The sequence below is a fragment of the Elgaria multicarinata genome, chromosome 11 (assembly GCF_023053635.1).
Source record: "Elgaria multicarinata webbii isolate HBS135686 ecotype San Diego chromosome 11, rElgMul1.1.pri, whole genome shotgun sequence".
Taxonomy (NCBI): Eukaryota; Metazoa; Chordata; class Lepidosauria; order Squamata; family Anguidae; genus Elgaria; species Elgaria multicarinata.
The window spans coordinates 39,968,003-39,990,321 of NC_086181.1; the positions used below are offsets into that span (position 1 = coordinate 39,968,003).

A 22,319-nucleotide genomic window follows, 5' to 3' on the forward strand; every position below is an offset into this window, starting at 1 on the left:
GCGAGGAGTAGTTCATTGGCATACCACAGTCTGCCTTCTAACCAACCCACAAAAACAGCACAAATTTTGCGAAAAACAAACCACTGATTGAGTTAATTACAGTATGTACTGCAGCAAGAATCTTATTACAACTGGCCGGTTAGCTCAGTTGGTTAGAGCGTGGTGCTAATAACGCCAAGGTCGCGGGTTCGATCCCCGTACGGGCCATTAGTTCTTTTCTTTTGCTTTTCATTCACACCATCTTCAATTTTTAATGAAATGCATGTAAACGGAAAACGGACCGAATAACCCACCTGAAAACGAAAGTGCTCCAGAGAGTCACGTGCTTCTCGTACTAACCAATCCCAGATACCCAGTTTGCAATGAACTCTTTATAATCCCACGTCTTTCCAAACAATCTGCTGCACTAATATAGCGACCGATCTAAAGCTTCTCGCGGGCACTGGGATGGGGAATAGTGGGGCGCCCCCCCCACCTCCCCCCCCCAAAAAAGTTCATAACCCCAAAACTAAGATTTAGCCAGCCCTCCATCTATTATAGCATGTGGAGGTTGAACACAGATTCTTGCTATTTTCAAAACGACACATTATATTTCATGGGTGCTGTTAGAACCAGCTATTGAGTTCTAAATTGTGCCTTAAACTTCGATGACTTCCTTTAATGGTCTAATAACGTGCATTATGTGAGTTTCTAATGCCACAAAAGGAGTAGTAAAGATAAGTAACTGGTATATACCATTATAAGTATTTCCTAATGTTTTTTGTATACCAGGTCTTTTTATTTTTTAAATAAGGTTTTAAAAAAACCATACTGATTCCACTGGGGCTCGAACCCAGGACCTTCTGCGTGTAAAGCAGACGTGATAACCACTACACTATGGAACCTGCTGCGAAGCCTAAGATCTATTTTGTTGTTTATGAGTAAGATATTAGACATTATTGCAAACGGTAATGACTTAAAAAACCCAGACCTACTTGTTTATTTTATTATTTATTTAATAAAACATTTGTATCCTTCCCTATATCATTAAGACATTTAGGGTAATTGGCAGCGTTTGTACTGGGAATTGTACTGTGTTTGTACTGGGAATTCCAGGTGCTGGTTTCTCTATATGGGGAAACAAATCGGCCTTTTTTTTAAAAAAAAACTTGGCCATTATAGACAATATATAGGATTGCACCCCTGGGAAATGACTCCCCCCCTCCACTCCCAAATTGCATATCCACCTTAACCACAAAACCAAAAGAGAGAATACTAAATTGCATTTTCAGCGAGGACGAGGTGGCCGAGTGGTTAAGGCGATGGACTGCTAATCCATTGTGCTCTGCACGCGTGGGTTCGAATCCCACCTTCGTCGACATTGTTTTTTTTTTAAATTATTATTTGTTTCATTATTTCTTTCCTTTATCAGTCTTCCCCATATACGAGTCCTCCTCGTGAGCATCTTCATTTCTCTTTAGCAAATTAGCGCAACCATTGAGCTGCTTACTTTCCATTGGGGTGATATGAGCCACCAGTATCAGAGGCAGTAAACCTACATACCGCAGTTGCTGGGGAACATGGGCGGGAGGGTGCTGTTGCGCCGTGTCCTGCTTGGCCACTGTGTGAACAGAATGCAGGACTAGGTGGACTCTTGGTCTGATCCAGCAGGGCTCTTCTTATGTTTCTTATGAGCCAATTCAGTTTCCCCCACCTACATAATCCCCACTGGACAGCCCAATTTTCACAACACCCGGATGTCAACAAAACAGTCTATGATATCTTTATATTCTCAGCCTTTGCTAAATTTATTAGGAGAAACACACAATCAGTAAGAGTTTAAAACTGTCCATCAGCATGTATCTGCTTGTAACGGGATAATCGCTCTGCACATGCTTAGATGACTTCTCACCTTAGTGGCTAATACATGAGTAGCCATCACGCAACTACCAGCATCTGTGAAAGAAATGATGGAAGACTATACACAGCAGCATCAATGTATAATGGACCTTACTGAATAGCAGAATTCAGATCTCTGCCCCTAAGAGTTTACAATCTAAATATTAACTCAGAGGGAAGGCAAGGGTAAACAGAGGTAGTTCACGCAAGCTCAGTCATATATCCCAGATCACCTCGCTTACTTGGAGGCTTACTCTGTTCTGGCAGGATGTTCCAGAGTTGATCAACTCCTGGCTCAGTCAGATTACCCGTCTCCTGACTAGTTACGATGGCAGAGAATAAACATGGAAAATATGCAAACAAAAATGTAGTGCCTTAGTGTTGATTTCGTATAGGCACTGGATATTATTTTAATATTTGATATCCGTATTTGACACTAGCATTTATTTAATAGTGCTCGGAAGATGACATGAAATAGCATTCACTTTGCGGTGGTATTTCATTGCTGACATGCAATGGTGTTTACTGATTGCCTGTAAGTGTTAACATAGGAATACTATGTATGGGCGAAACCAGTTATGATATACCAATGCCTGCTTTAAGGGAAAAGGATGCAGAAATGACAAGCTACTGTGAACAGCGAATCTGAGGACTGAATAGACATTTAATATAAATAATTTCATTGAAACTGTTTTCAGCTGTCTAAATTGTTTTAAATTTTGTATATTTGCATTTTCCTGCTGTATTTTATTATCTTATGAACTGTAATCCTCCCAGAGAGCTTTGGCTATTGGGCAGTATAGAAATGAAATCATCAGTTGTGTACACAAATTGCACAAGTTGGATTGTAATGATCTTACTATTCGGTTGTATTTTATTACTAACATGCGGTGGATGACAAATGATAAAGTTAGGGAAATTTACAAAGGAGAATTTACAAATATAGAGGTCTCTCTTAAGCCAAAATAATGAAAAAGATGTGTTATCACAATGGACGTAGGTGTAATAGGTTTGTAATACTAAATGAAGAGAATGTATTTCAAGATAGCAGAGTGGTGCAGCGGAAGCGTGCTGGGCCCATAACCCAGAGGTCGATGGATCGAAATCATCCTCTGCTATTTTTTAAAAAATAAGAATCATCAGATTATAATGTTGTACATCGCATTTTTCCCAATCCACAGATATTGCGAAGAAATATCCCATTCCTTTGGGAGTTTACTAGTAATTGCATTAAGGGATTAAAAAAAATTGCTACGCAGAAAGAGAGAAAGTAGGTGATCTTTCCTCCATGAATCCAAAAAGGCACTCTGCACATGCTCAGTGGACTTCTATCCTCACCGATACTTCATCAATAAATTCCAGCACTGATTGTCTTCTAATTCTCAAAAGGCAGGGTTGTGTGTGCAAATATATATATATATATATATATATATATATATATATATATATATATACACATAAAAAATAGAACACGCCACCGTGTGGCCGCCTTATTTTTTTTTCTGGGCAGTTGTGGACAAATGGCTGTCAGCTACTCAAGAACCGGGAAAAGAATATTTTTTGTTGAATGTTATTCATGTCAGTCTGCCGATTTGCCCAATTTCCTCGCTTTGCAAGTTTACAACATAAAATACATTTTGTACAAAAAAATAAAGAAGCATATTTATAACATGTCAGGATGGCCGAGCGGTCTAAGGCGCTGCGTTCAGGTCGCAGTCTCCCCTGGAGGCGTGGGTTCGAATCCCACTTCTGACAAATAACTTTTCTTCAAATGCCCAAGCTATTTTTCTCCTGTTGATTGTACACATCAGAGCTCACCCGCCAGGGCTCTTTTCAAACCCTTGGAAAGGAAACCTAATTAACTGTACGCTAGAGTATCAAGTTATACTTTTCTAGCATGAAGCTACTTTCTAGAAAAGAGTAAGGACTCACACTCAAGAACAGCAGCACCGTGGAAAAAAAAAATACTGAAGATTTGTTCAAGTGAAACCAAAGCAAGAGGAAGGATTGGGGAAAGTTACAAGGCTGTGTTTTAATACCTAATCGTAGCTGTAAGCAAACAAATGACTTGTAACGTTTTGCTAGCATGCAGTAGCTATGTGTTAGATTGGAAGGTATTTCATAGAATGGTAGAGTTGGAAGGGGCCTATAAGGCCACCGAGTCCAACCCCCTGCTCAGTTCTAGTGCCCTCTCAGCCATGAGGCCCACAGAGTTACTTTTGGCCTCTCTCTCAGCCTAACCTACCTTACAAGCTTGTTGGGTGAGAATTCATGTAATCCAGCCTTCTCCATCCTGGGAAGCAGTCTCAACACAGTTGGGAGCACGCCAGGTTGGAGGACTCCTGTAAAATGCCCAGAGTTTCCATGGATGAAAGGGGGGGGGGGGAGAGAAATAAATGTAATAGAAGTTCTCCCAACGCCGCCTATACTTTTAAGCAAGGTACAGAACATGTCAGAATCCCAGCTCTTTCCAAATGAATATGTGGTGGCTCTTAAAAGAGCCTTTGGTGTGTAATTACATTTGGTCCGAGTTCTTGAAATTCTTGCAACCGTTTAAGCTCTCTCGCCACGGATGCGCCGGGCCAGCTGGATGTCCTTGGGCATGATGGTGACGCGCTTGGCGTGGATGGCGCACAGGTTGGTGTCTTCGAACAGGCCCACCAGGTAAGCCTCGCTGGCCTCCTGCAGCGCCATCACGGCCGAGCTCTGGAAGCGCAGGTCGGTCTTGAAGTCCTGCGCGATCTCTCGCACCAGGCGCTGGAAAGGCAGCTTGCGGATCAGCAGCTCGGTGGACTTCTGGTAGCGACGGATCTCTCTGAGCGCCACGGTGCCGGGCCGGTAGCGGTGAGGCTTCTTCACGCCTCCGGTGGCCGGGGCGCTTTTCCTGGCCGCCTTAGTGGCCAGCTGCTTGCGCGGGGCTTTCCCGCCGGTGGACTTGCGAGCCGTCTGCTTGGTACGAGCCATCGTCTTCTTGGGTAGCGAAAAATCCTGAACTCCTTTCGCTTCAAAAAATAGCAAGAAATGGGTAGAGATGTGGTTTCCAGCCGGGTTTTTATAGCCAGTGCCGGTGTCCTGATTGGCTGAAAGAGATCAGGGGACTGTTGCAAAATTTGAATTTCCCGGGCTAGGCATTGATTGGACAGACAATTCAACGCGCAGCCTTTGATCGCCTTTGGCTTTAACTGCAGCGGCTGTTTCCTGGAGCTGATATTTTTTAGCCCTCGCAGAAGGATCTCAGGGATTAAATTGAGCTTGTCCTAGAAATTTCCCCCCAACTGCGCTTTCAGTTTCTCCTTATTCACTCCACCATAGCAACTAAATTTCAAACTGCGGTTTAGTAAGATCCTGGTTAGGAATGAAATATAGTGGCGAATTGCAGGGAAAAAATTGCAGTTATTCTGTTGCAAACGGGGAAAAGAAAAGAAAATGTGTTACTTTAAGGACGCGTTTTATGCAACAATAAATTGGTTAAGGTTGCAATCTTCTGCAGGTTTACTTGGGTGTTAACGACACTAGACTCAGTGGGATTTACTGCTGAATTGACATGGAAAAGGCTCTTCATGTTACAACCCTACACCCACCTACCTGAGAGTAAGACCTATTTAAGTCAGTGGGACTTACTTCTGAGTAGACATACATAGGGCTATGGTGCCTTAGGTTTTGGAAATATACAATTAATCTTTGTTTTAGATACAAGTCTTGTGTGTCTCTTGGGCTTGTGAATTAAGCTAGTATGTCCAGTAGCAGTGGGACTCTGTTTTAAAAATTAGTGGTTTCTTGCAGCTTGGCCGCGGATGCTTTGACGTCTTGCCATTCAGTGTGTGGTTTTGGCAGGAGAGTTTATGGGGTGTGATGCTGGGGGCCCAGGTGCTGTTTTTACAAGGACCCATCCATATGTGTACAAAGCTTAGAGCCACAAGCAGGAATTATTGTATGCACCGACTAAATCTGTGAATTTTCTCCTGCACCTCCTTGCCCTAGGATTAAGCAGAATGATAGATATGCTTCATTATTTATTTTTTTACATGGTGGCAAGGGAATAGGGACTGAGCTGTGCTTCTCCTGAATACCTGATCCAAATTCTTGCAGAGTTTCTTTCTCTTTCCTGGTGCTCAGTATCGCAGCTCCTTCTGGATGTGACCTGTTACTGGCTTTCTCCACTACTCACTCAGGAAGGATTCCTCCTTTAAAGGCCTGGCCTCATGCAACTTCTACACCTTTTGCCTGTAGTGACTGCGATAGGAAATTATTCTCCAGTGGCATCTTGCCTGGAAAAACTTTGGTGGCACTCACTCACTCCTTGAACCCTTTCCCTGTGGCTCTGGAATTCTTCCTGTGACAAGAATAGGCTACCTACTCTGCCATAGGATCCCTTCCTTAAAGACTCCCTTATTTTTCTCTCTCCTTACAACAAACTCCATAACTGGGGCTACTTGGCCTGGGCCAATCATAAGCTTGCCTGACCAGATTTATTTCTTGCTGCAGAGTCATAAAGATTTTACCTTACCTTGATGGGTTTTTGAACTTCCTTACAATTGGGCTACAGGCCTAGCTAATAAGCAGGCCTCACCCCTTCCAGCCCCTGCCAAGGGTAAATTTTACTGCCAGTTTAGAACTTAACATTGATTTTCTTTCATGCACAATTATCTAAAATATTTACTGCATTGTGGCAGAGAGAGGTTCCCATTATGTTACTATTACGTGCTGAGATTCAGTGTCATCTTACATGCTGATATAAGACCATTTGGTCTTTTTATAAAAACTTTAAACAAAGTACCAAGAATTATGGTGAGTAATGTTGCAGCATCAGGGTAGCAGCCAATGGTACACACAGAAACTGAGGAAGGGAGGCTTTTCTTTGTGGGGGCCTGGGGCAAATTGTCCCAGTTCCCCCCCTCCCCCCAGTTTTGGAAAGATGACACCATTTCAAGTTTGAAAAAGTAGACCGACTTGAGTTTCTGCTAGTGTGGGCCTCTCACAGCCTTGAATAGGAATGTTACATTGAAGGCTGAATCTGTTTGTATCATGTTTCAGCAACAATGTATTTAAAAGTAAATTAAGTGTACAATTGTATGCACCTTTAGACAGAAAAATTGTCCTACATCATTCCCCAGGCAGTTATGCTTGTTGGGAGTTGAACTTTTCTTTTGTCTAAACATGGATAGAATTGCACCCTAAATGATCTCTGACTACCTGCCGTCGGTTTCCCGAGCACAGGCGCGTTGTTAAAAGAATTGAAAGGGAATTGCATTGCAACATAACTGCCCATTGTTAATAATGGAGAATTTTCAAAAAGCCCGCCCAAACGGGATTGGCTGCTCTAAAGCCCGCCCACTCGCGTCGTTTTAGTTTGAAATTGGCGCCAAAATCAGGGCTTTCGATGCACGTAATTTCCGCCTCCAAGACACTCCAGATTAAATCGAGCCAGTGAAAATATTTCACAAACTAGGCAGCTACGAAGTTTACGTTGGTATAAGCAATTGGGCATAGTACAGAATATGATCGTAAGAAAGGATTACTCTTTAGCCTCCCTTCTTATTGAAATGTCTTTAGGGAAAATAACATTCAAGACTAACAAGTTTAGTAACATGCTTTTGTGCAATACAAACCACTTCCTTAGACACATCTTTAGCCTATATTTACTGATGTGGGTTTTCAAGTTTGTTCCTCAAGGTGCCAAGACTTTTGCACTAGACTTCACACGAGTTTTAACTTGCGTATCCTGTGTATGTGGGCTTCATAACTTACTAACAAGAGTAAAAAAAAAACCTTGGAAGTTGCAATAAAACTTGTTTGGAACAATAAAATAAAATTGTGTTTTCGTTAGTGGACTCAAGCTCTTTCTATGAAATTGTGGGTGGCTCTTAAAAGAGCCTTTGGGTTCAGTTTTTGTTTTCTGTAGTTCAGGAGAAATATTTATTTTCCTTTCGCCTTGTGGCTTTCGGTCTTCTTGGGCAGGAGAACAGCTTGGATGTTAGGCAGGACGCCTCCTTGGGCGATGGTGACTTTGCCCAGGAGTTTGTTCAATTCCTCGTCGTTGCGGATGGCGAGCTGCAAATGGCGAGGGATGATCCTGGTCTTCTTGTTGTCTCGGGCAGCGTTCCCGGCCAACTCCAGGATTTCCGCAGTCAGATATTCCAGCACTGCAGCCAGGTAGACGGGCGCCCCAGCCCCAACGCGCTCTGCGTAATTCCCCTTGCGCAGCAAACGGTGCACACGACCCACGGGGAACTGCAGCCCAGCGCGGGAAGAGCGAGTCTTCGCCTTAGCTCTTGCTTTGCCGCCTTGTTTGCCACGTCCAGACATGTTGAAAAATTTCTTTTCTCACTACAAGCTCAAGCAACACAGCTCACTTCTTCTCGAGAGATCAGTGGTTTCAGAAGCGCGCTCCGGGCTTTTTTATTCACTCCTGCAGCTCGTAATTGCAAATTCCTATTGGCTGAGTTTAACCTGTAAATGTACCTGTCCAATAGGAAAGCCAGCTTCTTTGGCTATTCAATAGGGAGGCAGCATTTTGCGCCGTCCAATAGAAATCAGAGTTCCAAGATTCTGATATTTACATAGTCATCTAATTGTCCAATGGGCGACGGTCTTTTCTCAGCCAATGAGAAATTGCACATACAAACTCGGCAATTAGCATAGAAGCCGTATAAATACAGAGCGCTTAGAGTTCTCCTTTTTAACTGCTCGCGGTTGTTGCTTTTCGTGTGTCTTCCTGAGTGCTTGGAAATGCCTGAGCCGGCTAAATCTGCTCCTGCTCCTAAGAAGGGCTCCAAAAAAGCTGTAACCAAGACCCAGAAGAAGGGGGACAAGAAGCGCAAGAAGAGCAGGAAGGAGAGCTACTCCATCTACGTCTACAAGGTGCTCAAGCAGGTCCACCCGGACACCGGCATCTCCTCCAAGGCCATGAGCATCATGAACTCGTTCGTCAACGACATCTTCGAGCGCATCGCCGCCGAGGCTTCCCGCCTGGCCCACTACAACAAGCGCTCCACCATCACCTCCCGGGAGATCCAGACCGCTGTGCGCCTTCTCTTGCCCGGGGAGCTGGCCAAGCACGCCGTGTCCGAAGGCACCAAGGCCGTCACCAAGTACACCAGCTCCAAGTAATTCAGTGTTACTCTAAACGAACCCAAAGGCTCTTTTCAGAGCCATTCAAATTCTCAGCAAAAGAGCTGTATCTACTATAAATAAGTATTTAAACGTTCATCCTCAAGGTCTCAGTGATACAACTTGTAGGTACTCGTGAAAAAATTCATAAATGTTGGACAAACAGTTTAGTGAGCTGGCAATGTTCCTTAGTTATTTGGGCGCTATTCCACCCCACCTTGCTATGTAGGGTAGGGGTCGGTGTCACGGTTGTACCGCCCATTTCCCCCAATAATTTGGACTAATACTGGGAATAGCTCGTGAGCTAACCGGCAGCTGTTTGTGGCTCGCTTAAGGAAGGAAGTTTCAACCGATTGGTTTCTTTAGTTGATAAATATTGCTAATTGTGACTACCTCCAACAATCGAGGCAGTAAGTCTATATACACCAGTTGGTGGGGAACATGGGTGGGAGAGTTGTGTGGCACTCGTGACTGGCTTGTGGTTCCTGGTCGACAGCTGGTTGTCCACTGTGTGAACAGAGTGTTGGACTAAAATGAACCCTTGGTCTGATCTAGCAGGGCTCTTACGTTATGGTAAAAATCATACTCCCAAAGAGTGTTGAGTTATCTTATTCCTTGTGTTTTGGTGCCATCTAATGGTACGATATCTAAAGACACTGAAAACAAGTCATGGTATTTTCTTATAGAGAAAGAGGGCATTTTTCAGTTGGCCGGTTAGCTCAGTTGGTTAGAGCGTGGTGCTAATAACGCCAAGGTCGCGGGTTCGATCCCCGTACGGGCCACACCTTAGTTTTTAGTTTTGTATATGAAGCTTCACAACACTTACACGCTTCAAAAATTGAAAAGCTAATTCAAGGGAAAACGAGCCATTTCTATATGTGTGATTTTTTTAAAACCTAAACACAGCAATTGAGCAGTCCATGGTTTTCTGACTAGCACAACACAAGAGGGTGGGAAGAAAATAAAAATAAATAACATCTCTAGGTGGGATGCTTCCAGATTTAGTGTACATGCACACACATACAAACATTTCATCCTCTCCTAGTATTCAGAACTCCCCCTGTGGTTCCAAGCCAACCTCTAATAATCCTAATACTGAGTTCTTGCAAAACAAAGGCATTGTGGCCCACAAGTCACTCTTCAGCTTCCCTTGCGCTGTATTAGTCTGCACAGAGCTACCTTTAACCTGGAGGTACCTTTTTAGCCAACCAGTACATGCTGCCCTACCATGACTTGTCTCCTTCTACAGAAGGAAATAAATAGTGTGGAAGCAACCATTGTTTGTTTCTTCATCCCAAAAATCCTAGGGACAGTCCTTACATGCAACCTGAAACTATCACAGCATCATGCCATCTTAAGTCTGTATCTAAATGCAGACTTCATGGGTTCAAAATGAACAAATTCGTCCCTCCTCCCATTCTGCTTCAATTACCATCTATTCTAGTCTGATAAAGAGTTCTGTAGAACTCAAAAGCTTGCATGCTATTTTGTGACATTTGTTGGTCTAATAACTGTTTTATTGTTTTAGCTATTTACTGTTATTAGCTATTTAGCTAATATTTTATTGTTTTACTCTGTACAGCACCATGTACATTGATGGCGCTAATAATAATAATAAAGGCAGGGTGCTATATTTGTGTGTTCGTATCCTACTTGTGGGCTTTCCACAAATGTCCGGTTAGCCACTATGTGCAGAGAATGCTGGATTAGAGAGGACTTTGGTCTGATCCAGCATATGGCTGTTCTTATATTTTGTAACATGCTTTTATTGCCCTGGTATGTAACTAAAAATTTGTAACCCAGTGGAGGAGTATTTTAATATCAGAGGTGGGCTTAATAGGGAAGACATTGTACTGCAGGAGGAAAAAGTCATGATGGCATCCCATTCCATGTACTGAAGCTGATAAGACCGGCAAATAAAACTTATTTCAACATTGTCAATAAGACAGCATGCTCTACACTTGGAACCCTTCCCCAACCTGGTGCCCTTCGGATGCTTTGGACTACACTTCTTGCAAGTTGCTGCCGGCCTGGTCTGTGGTCAAGGATGATGGGAGTTGTAGTCCTTTCCTCCCATATAGCTGTCACCCATTGGATAAAAATGGGAGTGAGGCTGCTGCCCAGCCTAGTGAGGCAACAACAGCTGCTAGGGAATTCATTAACTCCTTCTCAATCGGCACGTCACACAATTGCCAGGTAGGTATAGGGACATGAACAGGAGGGGGAAGAGTCAGAGGTTAGAAATGGCAGGACGGCAAGAGATTTCATCTCCTACTGCTGAAAGCTCTTTGCCAGTTTGATCTGCTCCCACCCTTAAAGGCCTCCTCCTGGTTCTCCCCTCTTGGTCCTTGCTGCAGGTCTGGGACCTCACCATGGAAGAAGAGATGACACTGAACTCCTTCTGGGGTCTGGTGTTTGTTGGAGGGTTCAGCTGCACACTGGGTTGCTGAAGGCTACAGTACAGCATCTGAAGGCAGCAGAGCAGGCTAGCTCAGGGGGTGCAGGCATAGGTGTGTGCTGGGTGTGTCCAGGTACACCCTAATTTCTCTGGGCCACCTCTGCAGCCATTAGCATCCCCGGGGAAAATAAGCACACTTTCCGGAGGCCCCAGAAAGTGCATTTTCCTGCCCCTCACTGCTCTAATTGGGGCCTTAAAGGCAATGGGGGGCAAGAAAGCACAGTTTCCCCCCCCCCTCTGCTCCAGTCGGGGCTTTTAAGGTGCACACCCTAATGAAATGAGCTGCACACACCTCTGGGTGCAGGCTAGACTTACGATATGCGTAACTCTGTCCTCCAACCTTTCTGCCACTTATTCACTACACTGCCTGGCACCTGCTTGCTGCATGCAAGGCAGTAGTTGTGGCACTGGCATGCATCACCTGAGCAGGCCAATGCGTGCCCATGTACAATGCTGCCGGTACTCTCTCTTTCTTCCTACTTGTTTGGTCAGGGTCTTTCCCCTGTCTGCTATTGTGGCTGTTTATTTAATTATGGTCACAGATCAGCCGCAGTACTGTCTGTGACACAATGGGAAAAGGCAGCCGCATGAGAGACAGCTGACAGACCAGGGCAGCAAAGACAAGCAAGCCATGACCAAGATACCAGCTCAAGGGGATGGACATGGGACAGGCTGCCACCTCCAGCATCTGTTCACTCTGCCTAATGGTAGAGACGGTCCTGGTTGCCCCTCTTTAGGGATGGTTTAGGGGTGGTATTTTCTCTTGTTTTTTTAAGCATTAATCTCCATTTTGCGTATTGCAGGTGGGACTTCGGCTCCCTTGACTAGACATTTTTTTCACTGTGCTTTGCAGGAGAATTCTGTTAATGAATGTTCTCTCTGAATATGAGGCCATAGCTAGACAGGGCTTTGACGCACAGGGGATCCCGAGATCAGGAAGGGATGATCCCTTCCTTGCCCCGGGATATTGCCCTACACTTTAGGCCTGCTTTTCCACGGTCTCGGGCTGATCCCAAGACCATGGAACATGTGGGCATGTGTCGCGGTTTGTCCCGGCTCCTCGTGGTTACTCGCGAGGAACATTTTTTAAAACAAAAAAACCCATTTACCTTTTGCGCATGAGTGGTTGTGTGTTCCTTCCTCTTTAAAAAAAACCAAAATGGCGGGCGCGACGTCCTCTCCCTCTGAGGTCGTTGCGTGCCATGTGTAAACAGAGGGGGAGATTTCGCAATAAAAATATCGCAAGATCTTCACTCCTCCACCACGCTAGACCAGATAGGTCTAGCTGAGGCCAGACTGTGGATATACACATTTCAGAGATACTCCTATCCAAGTGAACTTTGATCAGTAGTTATAGCGCATCTTGGCAGATGTGCCTCAATGATGCACATGCATACACTCACCCACACACACCACTCAAAGAGTCTCTTCCAAGGCAGAGGAATAATCATTAAAAGAACAACATAATAATTACTTTTGGAAATTAGCTTGTTGGTAATAGGTATTATATGAACTCCAAGGTGCAATGAATCGGTGACTATATAACAAACAAACTCACACACATTAAGCATAGAAGACAGAAAACAATATGAGTACTATAGACATCCATGGGTAGGATGAAAAGGAGGACAGGGCTGCTGTATCTTTAACAGTTGCATAGAAAACGGAATTTCAGCAGGTGTCATTTGTATATATGGAAAACCTGGTGAAATTTCCTCTTCATCACAACAGTTAAAGCTGCAGGTGTCCTGCCCTCCTTTAAAACTGGTCACTCTAGTATAGCTCCTGCAGCTTTTACTGTTGTGATGAAGAGGGAATTTCACCAGGTTTTCCATATGTACAAATGACAGCTGCTGAAATTCCCTTTTCTATGCAATTGTTAAAGATACAGGAGCCCTGTCCTCCTTTTCATATGGTCACCCTATCCATGGGCAAAGGTCAAATTGTGTGATTTCAGCAAGGTGGCCCCTTGAGCTGGGGAAACTAAGGAACCCAGTGGTTTCAGTGAGTGAGTTCAGCAGAAGAGTGCCCAGACTGGTGGGGTGGGCCAGGAACAACTTGGAGGCAATAGAGCCCAGTTTTTCCCCCTAGAATTTAATCAATTCTGCAGCACCTTGAAGGTATGCGGCTCTTTGTCTGAGGTGTACTCAGGCTTAATTTCTAATTACTGTGCCTGATCTAATCATGATGCACTCCATTAAGGGGCACTGGATTACATCTTTCATGCTCAAATGCTAATGACCTCATCATGGTGTATTTGCTTCTTGCTTGAGCACTTTTCCTGTCCAGCTAGTCCCTGCAAATTCTCCAAAATTTAAATTATAATGTGCCAGTGTGAATTTCTTAAAGTGACAGTACCATGTTGCACAAAATAGTGGGGTGAAGCTTTTCTTGGGCATTCCTGCTAAGCAGCCTGCCAATAATGCAATGTACTTACGTCTTGCATTTTGGGACCTTACTGCGCAATAGCATCCCCTCCCCTTCTCTTTGTACCCATATATATATATATATATATATATATATATATATATTTGCCTAGCTGGGGTGACCATATGAAAAGGAGGACAGGGCTCCTGTATCTTTAAAAGTTGTATGGAAAAGGGAATTTCAGCAGGTGTCATTTGTACGTATGGAGAACCTGGTGAAATTTCCTATCATCACCACAGTTAAAGCTGCAGGTGCCCTGCCTTCTTTTAAATCTGGTATAGCTCCTGCACTTTAACTGTTGTGATGAAGAGGGAATTTCACCAGGTTCTCCATATATACAAATGACACCTGCTGGAATTCCCTTTTCTATGCAACTGTTAAAGATACAGGAGCCCTGTCCTCCTTTTCATATGGTCACCCTATGCCTAGCCAAGTGAAGAGAGCACTGATTGAGCCAGCTCTCTGGGCCCATGAAAATGTATGCCATGATAAATCTGTTAGCCTATATAGAGTAATCTTAGGCAGCTATGTTGTCCCAATAGGGGAAAAAATCACCCTAATGCCAGAATAATGTAATCACTTTATTACGTGTAACCTAAATGTCATAAAGTCATGGGAAAGCTTTAGAGTTCTCCAGACCTCTTCTTCAGGCTAAATGTGAAACAAACGAGGTGGGGGTATAGAGCAGATGATTATGGGACTTCCCCAAAGTCTTCCGTCTGTAGATGGAAGGGAACAACATTAGTTCAACAATATTTCTTTTCATAGGTTTTAAAACGTATATGTTTTAAATTTTGCAAGGCCGCATTGAGGCCCATTATTGGGCAAACGGCGGGATACAAATAAATATAATAATAATAATAATAATAATAATAATAATAATAATAATAATAATAATAATAATAGGGTTTTGTTTGGTTATCCAAATAAGGTGTCTCTTGTTTAAAGCAATTTTCTTCAAGTTGTTGTTGTTGTTGTTATTATTATTTATATCCTGCCTTTTTCCTAAAACTGGGACTCAAGTTGTGAGTAGCTGAATGTTTTGCTATTGTAAATTTCTCTTTTAATCCGGTTTTAGGAGCCAAAATACATGCTAAAGTGCATATTTTACAATGCAAGCAAAAGAAAGGAACGACAAAATGTGGAGAAAAAAAGACTTCTGCGTTGGCCGGGAATCGAACCCGGGTCAACTGCTTGGAAGGCAGCTATGCTCACCACTATACCACCAACGCCACAGTTGTACAATGTTTTTACTATCGACCTATATACGCCTAAGTAGTCGTAGAAACCATGCCTCTGAGCTTCCACACGGTGGCGCCATCAACTAAGATTTTAGGGCGCTTCAAATATTTATAACGAAGTTTTAAAAACTTTCCTAAAAGCCTGCTTTCTCTGTTTGACGCGATAAAACACATTTCTTCCAATCTTCCGCATCCATAGCCTAGGTTAAATGCCTGTCAAATCGCAATTCAGTATATACACACTGCACTCTGTTTTAAATTGCTTTTGTAAAACTCACTGGTCCAAGGACAACTTAAAATACTTAAACACACTTGGCGATTATCTATTAACGATAGATAATTGGAGCGCAGGGCTTAGCAATCTTCCCTGAAGAAAGGTGTCAGTTTGGGGAGCAAAATTAGTGCTCCAGGTGAGGCTCGAACTCACAACCTCGGCATTGCTTTCACAAGTACTGCTGTATAAGTACCGCGCGCTAACCGATTGCGCCACTGGAGCTGCTATTTAAAATTCTCCTGTACAGTTTCCCTTGTGCGACTCGAAAAGTATTTTTGAACGCTCAGTCTAATTTTTTAAATACTTATCTTTAAGATCTAGAAACAAGGCACCTTCCACCCATTTATGGTAAAAAGAAGAGTATGTCTATCTATCGTGTTCAGCAAAGAATTTTTTTTAAAAGTACTGCAAACTAACTGGAACAGAATAAACAGCAGAACCACAAAGCAACAGCTCAGTCCGTTTTATGAATATAGCCCTTGAATAGTTTCAGAATATGTTTAAGTTTTACACAGTATGCGCCTTGGAGAAGAACCCACAATAGAGGTAAAGCATTCGGTCTTTTAGTTATTTTAAAGAAATTGTATAGATGTGAAGCAATGCTCAAAATGTATCGTGTCAGAAGTGGGATTCGAACCCACGCCTCCAGAGGAGACTGCGACCTGAACGCAGCGCCTTAGACCGCTCGGCCATCCTGACCATACAAATTACTCTTTTCTTTAGGTGTCAAAAGTGTTTTACACCAGAATCTGGCACAAATATATATAATTTAATTTCTGTCCCTTTGGTGACTGGCAATTGAACAGTGTGAACTGAATGGAATGACTCAGATGGGAGAAGAATTGGCTTGGATTCAGACTTGGTCATAATTAGTGTAAAGCCATTGAAATCAATGGGACTTGGACATGACTAAATTTAATGGGTCTCATCTAAGAATGACTAAACCTGGATCCATCCCATTCTGTTTGTAATCAGACTCAGTTTTTGCCATATCTTTCTTGGCCCACTCCTACCTCTACAGTGCCAGGAATCACTTTGTAGGTTGCTGCAGTCATAAAGAACATCTTTATTCCAGGAAGACTTTCCTTAATAGGCAGCCTTGAATGTCTGTATTTGCTTCTTTTAAAATTTGTTTTAACTGTTTTATTCTGTTTTTATTTTCATTTTATCTTGTACACCGCTCTGAAATTTTTCAATGGGGAGCGGTATATAAATATTCTAAATAAATAATAAATAAATAATAAATAAAGAACAAAGATCTATGTGCACTGTGTAGGTTGAGGTGAGGGTGGGGGAAATCCCATCTTTTGGGTATTTGACAGGTGATACTGATTGTTTTACAAATGCAGGGCATCTGGGAGCCGGGAAACAAATGCTCAGAACCTCAAGAATTTATTTCAGCTGACATCATCCTTGGAGAAGCAAGCTACTAGCATGGCTATTCCCTTAATAGGACATATGGCAACGAAAAGTATTGTTAAGTAGTCGTGGCCGAGTGGTTAAGGCGATGGACTAGAAATCCATTGGGGTCTCCCCGCGCAGGTTCGAATCCTGCCGACTACGGTTCAACACTTTTTGTTTGTTTAAAAGCCTCGCTTGCTTGATAAAAACCTTTTGCTTTTCTTTCTATTTTAAATAATCTCTTCTAAGTCCAGGAGATGGTCTTTCCCCCCAGTTGGTTTCATTACTTAATTTGAAAAGAAGGGGATCATAGAATCATAGAATAGCAGAATTGGAAGGGGCCTACAAGGCCATCGAGTCCAACCCCCTGCTCAATGCAGGAATCCACCCTAAAGCATCCCTGACAGATGGTTGTCCAGCTGCCTCTTGAAGGCTTCTAGTGTGGGAGAGCCCACAACCTCCCTAGGTAACTGGTTCCATTGATGAGAAGGATGAGAAGCAACTGATGAGAAGGAAGTCTCCAGTCTGCCTGGAAGAAACACCCTAGTTTTAAGATGTGTAATCTTTTCTCTACAGGCTGCTCAAATGGACGATGAAGAATGCTGCATAGTATGATGAGTTTTCAGATACAAAAATCCGTGAGCGTTGGTGGTATAGTGGTGAGCATAGCTGCCTTCCAAGCAGTTGACCCGGGTTCGATTCCCGGCCAACGCAGCTATATTTTTCCTCCTGCCGTTTTGCATTCATGTTTGTTTATTATTATTATTTTTTAAAAAAGATTTGCTTTTTAATATATGTTTTCCCACTCTCCTCTTAACAGATCAGAAATTGGTTGTCGAGGGAAATATGCAAGGACTAAGCCGAAAGAGTGAAAACATTTTTTTTCCGGATATGCGTGTATTCATGGCAGCACTTACGTGCAACCTATCCAACCTACTTTCTTTCTTCAAAGGAAGGCTTTTAAAAGGGACTCTCTTATAGATCCGCGTTACTCCGAGTAGAGTGTAGGATTTGAAACTTGAACGTACTTTACCCATCAGTGAGCAGAAAACTATGAAAAAGGATTTAAAAAATATTTAAAAATCGTCCAAAGAGCCGAATTCCAAAACCCATAGCAAGCCAATACCTTTATAAACCCAAACGAGTCAAAAATGCTATGGATTATGGATTTTTTTTCACGTGGGCCGACACAGCTATGGTTTTTTCCTTTAAGAAGCCACAATTTTTCACGATACTGATAGGTAGCAGATACTACTAGCTTCGTTCAGCCAGTTCCTCGTTAGTATAGTGGTGAGTATCCCCGCCTGTCACGCGGGAGACCGGGGTTCAATTCCCCGACGGGGAGACGGAAATCTTTTAGTTCAAAGGGAAATGCAACAATTTTTTGTTTTCCGTGGTTTTCTTTGTCTGTTTCTTTTTAAATATAGTTTTTACATTTCAAAGGCATCCAGATGCATTCCAGTTTCATTATATGCATTCAGTTTCATTAACTTATAATGCGTCAGTGGAATTGTTGTGCAAGAATTGTTACAACATCACCACTGATCTGGTTTTATAATCCATGATCCCACAGTCTTTAATTTCCCAAATATTTGGTTGCCTGCCTCAAACTTTCATGGAAGTTCTATCTTGTAATCTAGAAACCCTTTTCTAATCTAGAAGACTGCTGTGATTGTGGCAGTGGTGTAAGAAAAGACCTCTGTACATGCTCAAACGCAATATTTTTTCCTTGATTTGTACTTCACACACTTCAAAGCTGAGCGTTACCACTGAAACAGATTTTGTAATTTAAATCCCAGTTATCTGGACGTATTATGACGGGGAACAGTTTTTTAAGCTATTTGCGAGTAAGTAGTGAACCTTCATTGAAAAATCAAGATGGTATGGACGATTCCCCAGGCAATTTAATTTGAACTGTGCCTAAAAGTACACCTGTCATGTAGCAGCATATTAAAGTAGTTATTTAATCTCTCTCTCTCTCAGTCCATCTCCATAAAAGGTGATCTGTGTTTTATTTTCTTATGTATCAACTTAACGCAATAATAAAATATTTAAGATACCTATTCCACTCTTTTTCATGAAAGTGATTGTATCAAAACAGCTTGCTACTTAAATTTGTTGCACCTCCACTTCCCGGCTCTGCATTTTGTGGGTAATTATTTTGTGCTTTGTTCGGATTTTCTTTGACTCTGCTCTTTTGGTGCTGTTGTATCTATGGCTTTTCCCCAACCATAGGAATCTTTTTTCGCTTAGAAAAGAGTCAGGCACCACTGGGATTTGAACCCAGGATCTCCTGTTTACTAGTCAGGCGCTTTGACCAACTAAGCCATGGCACCCCTTATACATTATAAAGAACATGTGGGAACGAGGAATTTTATGTACTTATGTATTGAAAAATCACTATGGTACAGTCACCCACAACCAGTGAAGGCTGGTGGCTCCAATTTCGGTGGGGCTGTGAATCCATCTGAGTTACAGTCAGAACTAGGAGCCGCCCAAGGTGCTTATCCTATTTTGGAGATAGGGCTCACCACCTTGGATAGCTCCTTTAGAGTTCTAGCTGGTTCTAACTGAAGCCACTCACACCCACTCTTAGCTAATTGTCAATCATTTACCTGGTGCATTGGGGAAAATGCAAACAGCAAAGAAACTGGTAAGGCTATTTCACAACTTCTACTGGATCCTTTTGAGTTGAGGACTCTCATTGGTATGTGTGAACTGACTCCGTGGACTAGCAACCCTGTTTGAGGTCGTGTGAAAGTTAAGCTATCATGGCTAGTTCACTTGAAAGAGATCAAAACAATTTACAGTTAGCACGAGGTGATGCGGAAGCTATTTACCACAATACTAATACCCGCCAATGTATTTCAAAAAGCCTGGATAGCTCAGTCGGTAGAGCATCAGACTTTTAATCTGAGGGTCCAGGGTTCAAGTCCCTGTTCAGGCGTAATTGTTTGCTTTTTAGAAAACAAAAATGTTCATAAACCTTGTCTCTTCTCCCTGTCGCTTCTCACCACTTAATAATTACCTTGTAAGAGAAATCATTATCTGGGTCTCATATTGCTACTGATGGCATTTTGGCATACATTTTTGTAGTCCATGACTGCACATTTATCACTATATAAAACTGTTTGTGGTGCTTGTATTTTGTCTTTGAACTCTTGTTTGTTATTTATTGAATTTATACTCTTAACTGTAACACATTTCTCAGGTCACCCTCAGTACTGACTGTAAATCGCACTGAGGCCTTTTTTGTTTGCAAATAAACAAGCAAAAACCCAGAAAGTATGCATGCTGAAATAAAGTAATTAACAAAATACTGTCACTTGGAGATTTGTGCTGATCAAGAAGACAATGGAAGAGCTTATTGTAATTCTTTTGTAATGGACAGATCATTACCTGGTAAGGCTTTGGCTAATGAAGCCTTCCAAACTCTGCACTTGTGGGAGAACTTTCTAGCAGCTTCTTCTTTCCTTATCTTCTTTCCTCTTCTTTCCTTATCCTTTCCTTTTTGTGTGATGTCTTTTTGCATTACAAACTTGCAGGCAGGGACTATCTTGTGTGTGTATTTGTTTTGTATTTTTGTTTACCGAATGGGAGTCACTCTAGGAGTCTCTTTGGCTGCAGATCAGGATAAAAATGCTGGAAATAGACACATAAAATTTCCTATTTCCTCTGCAGGTTGTCCTGTTGAAGCCTTGGGGCTCATCTACACCAAGCAGGATATTCCACTGTGAAAGCGGTATATAAAAGGCAGGAGCCACACTACTGCTTTATAGCAGTATTGAAGTGCACTGACAACTGTTGGGGCCCATTGACACATCTACACCAAGCAGGATACACTATGGAAGTGGTATGAAAGCAGTACATGGTATGTTGTCTTGGCCCCCTACAGTTGTCAGTGCACTTCAATACTGCTATAAAGCAGTAGTGTGGCTCCTGCCTTTTGTGTACCACTTTCATAGTGGAATATCCTGCTTGGTGTAGATGAGTCCTTGTTCAACCTCTGCAATGGGTCCACTGTGCACAGTGTTATCACTCCCTGATGCCCTCTCTTGCAAGAGCTTGATTGGCTCTCAGGAAGCGGAATAAAACACCAGGGACAACTAGATCACAAGTGAAGGATGCCCCACAATTAATGTGATCAAAAGTTGGCCTTACACTCATTTTAGAGTCCAGCTGAACAGGGATAGTGGAGGAGAAATGGTGCTATTCTGCTACCACTGTATTACTGTAGTACTCTTGGTCTGCGGAACTGTTTCAAGTAATAAAGGGGGCTTTTACATTCCAGACCCCAGTTAGCTTGTGGCTTCCTGGGTGAGAAGTCTGTATGGGACTATGAAGATCAAATTGCTTGCTTCTGCTTCAACTCAGGTACCATATTAATGACTCAATCTCTGCTTGTCATGCTTAGGTGACCCTATGAAAAGGAGGACAGGGCTCCTGTATCTTTAACATTTGTATTGAAAAGGGTGTTTCAGCAGGTGTCATTTGTCTGCATGCAGGCAGCACCTGGTGAAATCCCCTCATCACAACAGTTAAAGCTGCAGGAGCCCTGCCCTCAGATACAAAAGAGGGCAATGCCCCTGCAGTTTTAACTCTTGTGATGAAGAGGGGATTTCAAATTATGCACTTCCTGGCACATTAGTATGGCTAAAGCACAGATGTCCTGTTAGGTGGTGAGTTAGTAAATTATACCTTGAAGGAGGGGGCAGAAGCAGTTGCTGTGACCTTGAAAATAAACAAACCCATCTAGTAGTGTGAGTAGGGCTGGATCATGGGGCCAAAATCCAGGTCCCTGGAGCTCACACCCTCCCCCCCCCCAAATGGCCACCCAGAGAGTGGAAGGTGTGGAAGGAGAAAGGAAGGAGTTTGCAGAAGCAAACTCCAGATTATTCATGTAGTCATGGTGGTACTATGATTTAAGTGAGTATAAAATTCAAAACTCTGCAGAGTATTTTGTTGTTTTATCAGGGCTGGCAAACGCATTTTGTTGTTTTGTTCTAACATATCAGTCATGTAGAAACAGTTGTAAAACATGGAGTGGTGGTGGGGAGTTGGGAAGGAGAGAAATTGCAATTGTGTGCTCCAGGTGCTTCAAGGAAATGGCAAGATGGAAGGCACTTATGTATGGTGACCATATGAAAAGGAGGACAGGGCTCCTGTAGCTTTAACAGTTGTATTGAAAAGGGAATTTCAGCAGGTGTCATTTGTATATATGGAAAACCTGGTGAAATTTCCTCTTCATCACAACAGTTAAAGCTGCAGGTGCCCTGCCGTCTTTTAAATCTAGTCACAGTATAGCTGCAGTATAGCTCCTGCAGGTTTAACTGGTGTGATGAAGAGGAAATTTCACCAGGTTCTCCATATACACAAATGACACCTGCTGAAATTCCCCTTTTCTATGCAACTGTTAAAGATACAGGAGCCCTGTCCTCCTTTTCATATGGCCACCCTAACTTATGTGTCCCAAAACAGAAGATAAAATATTCTCAGGAGCCTGAAAAAACTTTTATTATGCCCAGCGCTC

General features: G+C 42.7%; 3 protein-coding genes and 13 non-coding genes across 16 annotated transcripts; 9 read left to right on the forward strand and 7 right to left on the reverse strand.

Annotated features, from left to right (window-relative positions):
• Window positions 1-133: 133 nt before the first annotated feature.
• On the forward strand, window positions 134-207 carry TRNAI-AAU (transfer RNA isoleucine (anticodon AAU)). The gene has a single exon. It is a non-coding gene; the product is annotated as a tRNA-Ile (tRNA).
• A 604-nt stretch (window positions 208-811) lies between these two features.
• Window positions 812-884, reverse strand: TRNAV-UAC (transfer RNA valine (anticodon UAC)). The gene has a single exon. It is a non-coding gene; the product is annotated as a tRNA-Val (tRNA).
• A 391-nt stretch (window positions 885-1,275) lies between these two features.
• On the forward strand, window positions 1,276-1,357 carry TRNAS-GCU (transfer RNA serine (anticodon GCU)). The gene has a single exon. It is a non-coding gene; the product is annotated as a tRNA-Ser (tRNA).
• A 2,193-nt stretch (window positions 1,358-3,550) lies between these two features.
• TRNAL-CAG (transfer RNA leucine (anticodon CAG)) lies at window positions 3,551-3,633 on the forward strand. Its single transcript has one exon. It is a non-coding gene; the product is annotated as a tRNA-Leu (tRNA).
• A 763-nt stretch (window positions 3,634-4,396) lies between these two features.
• On the reverse strand, window positions 4,397-4,842 carry LOC134406401 (histone H3). Its single transcript, XM_063137821.1, has one exon. It carries the CDS (start codon window positions 4,840-4,842, stop codon window positions 4,432-4,434), a length of 411 nt encoding a protein of 136 aa, XP_062993891.1. The 3' UTR covers window positions 4,397-4,431.
• A 2,918-nt stretch (window positions 4,843-7,760) lies between these two features.
• On the reverse strand, window positions 7,761-8,197 carry LOC134406240 (histone H2A type 2-C-like). Its single transcript, XM_063137565.1, has one exon. It carries the CDS (start codon window positions 8,182-8,184, stop codon window positions 7,795-7,797), a length of 390 nt encoding a protein of 129 aa, XP_062993635.1. The 5' UTR covers window positions 8,185-8,197; the 3' UTR covers window positions 7,761-7,794.
• Window positions 8,198-8,607: 410 nt separating this feature from the next.
• On the forward strand, window positions 8,608-9,060 carry LOC134406928 (histone H2B 1/2/3/4/6-like). Its single transcript, XM_063138603.1, has one exon. It carries the CDS (start codon window positions 8,608-8,610, stop codon window positions 8,986-8,988), a length of 381 nt encoding a protein of 126 aa, XP_062994673.1. The 3' UTR covers window positions 8,989-9,060.
• A 636-nt stretch (window positions 9,061-9,696) lies between these two features.
• On the forward strand, window positions 9,697-9,770 carry TRNAI-AAU (transfer RNA isoleucine (anticodon AAU)). The gene has a single exon. It is a non-coding gene; the product is annotated as a tRNA-Ile (tRNA).
• A 5,263-nt stretch (window positions 9,771-15,033) lies between these two features.
• Window positions 15,034-15,105, reverse strand: TRNAG-UCC (transfer RNA glycine (anticodon UCC)). Its single transcript has one exon. It is a non-coding gene; the product is annotated as a tRNA-Gly (tRNA).
• A 411-nt stretch (window positions 15,106-15,516) lies between these two features.
• Window positions 15,517-15,610, reverse strand: TRNAI-UAU (transfer RNA isoleucine (anticodon UAU)). Its single transcript has 2 exons — window positions 15,573-15,610; window positions 15,517-15,552 (listed from the first exon to the last, which is right to left on the reverse strand). It is a non-coding gene; the product is annotated as a tRNA-Ile (tRNA).
• A 394-nt stretch (window positions 15,611-16,004) lies between these two features.
• TRNAL-CAG (transfer RNA leucine (anticodon CAG)) lies at window positions 16,005-16,087 on the reverse strand. Its single transcript has one exon. It is a non-coding gene; the product is annotated as a tRNA-Leu (tRNA).
• A 782-nt stretch (window positions 16,088-16,869) lies between these two features.
• On the forward strand, window positions 16,870-16,951 carry TRNAS-AGA (transfer RNA serine (anticodon AGA)). The gene has a single exon. It is a non-coding gene; the product is annotated as a tRNA-Ser (tRNA).
• A 480-nt stretch (window positions 16,952-17,431) lies between these two features.
• Window positions 17,432-17,503, forward strand: TRNAG-UCC (transfer RNA glycine (anticodon UCC)). Its single transcript has one exon. It is a non-coding gene; the product is annotated as a tRNA-Gly (tRNA).
• Window positions 17,504-18,062: 559 nt separating this feature from the next.
• On the forward strand, window positions 18,063-18,134 carry TRNAD-GUC (transfer RNA aspartic acid (anticodon GUC)). Its single transcript has one exon. It is a non-coding gene; the product is annotated as a tRNA-Asp (tRNA).
• A 917-nt stretch (window positions 18,135-19,051) lies between these two features.
• TRNAT-AGU (transfer RNA threonine (anticodon AGU)) lies at window positions 19,052-19,125 on the reverse strand. The gene has a single exon. It is a non-coding gene; the product is annotated as a tRNA-Thr (tRNA).
• A 538-nt stretch (window positions 19,126-19,663) lies between these two features.
• On the forward strand, window positions 19,664-19,736 carry TRNAK-UUU (transfer RNA lysine (anticodon UUU)). Its single transcript has one exon. It is a non-coding gene; the product is annotated as a tRNA-Lys (tRNA).
• The last annotated feature ends 2,583 nt before the right edge of the window (window positions 19,737-22,319 follow it).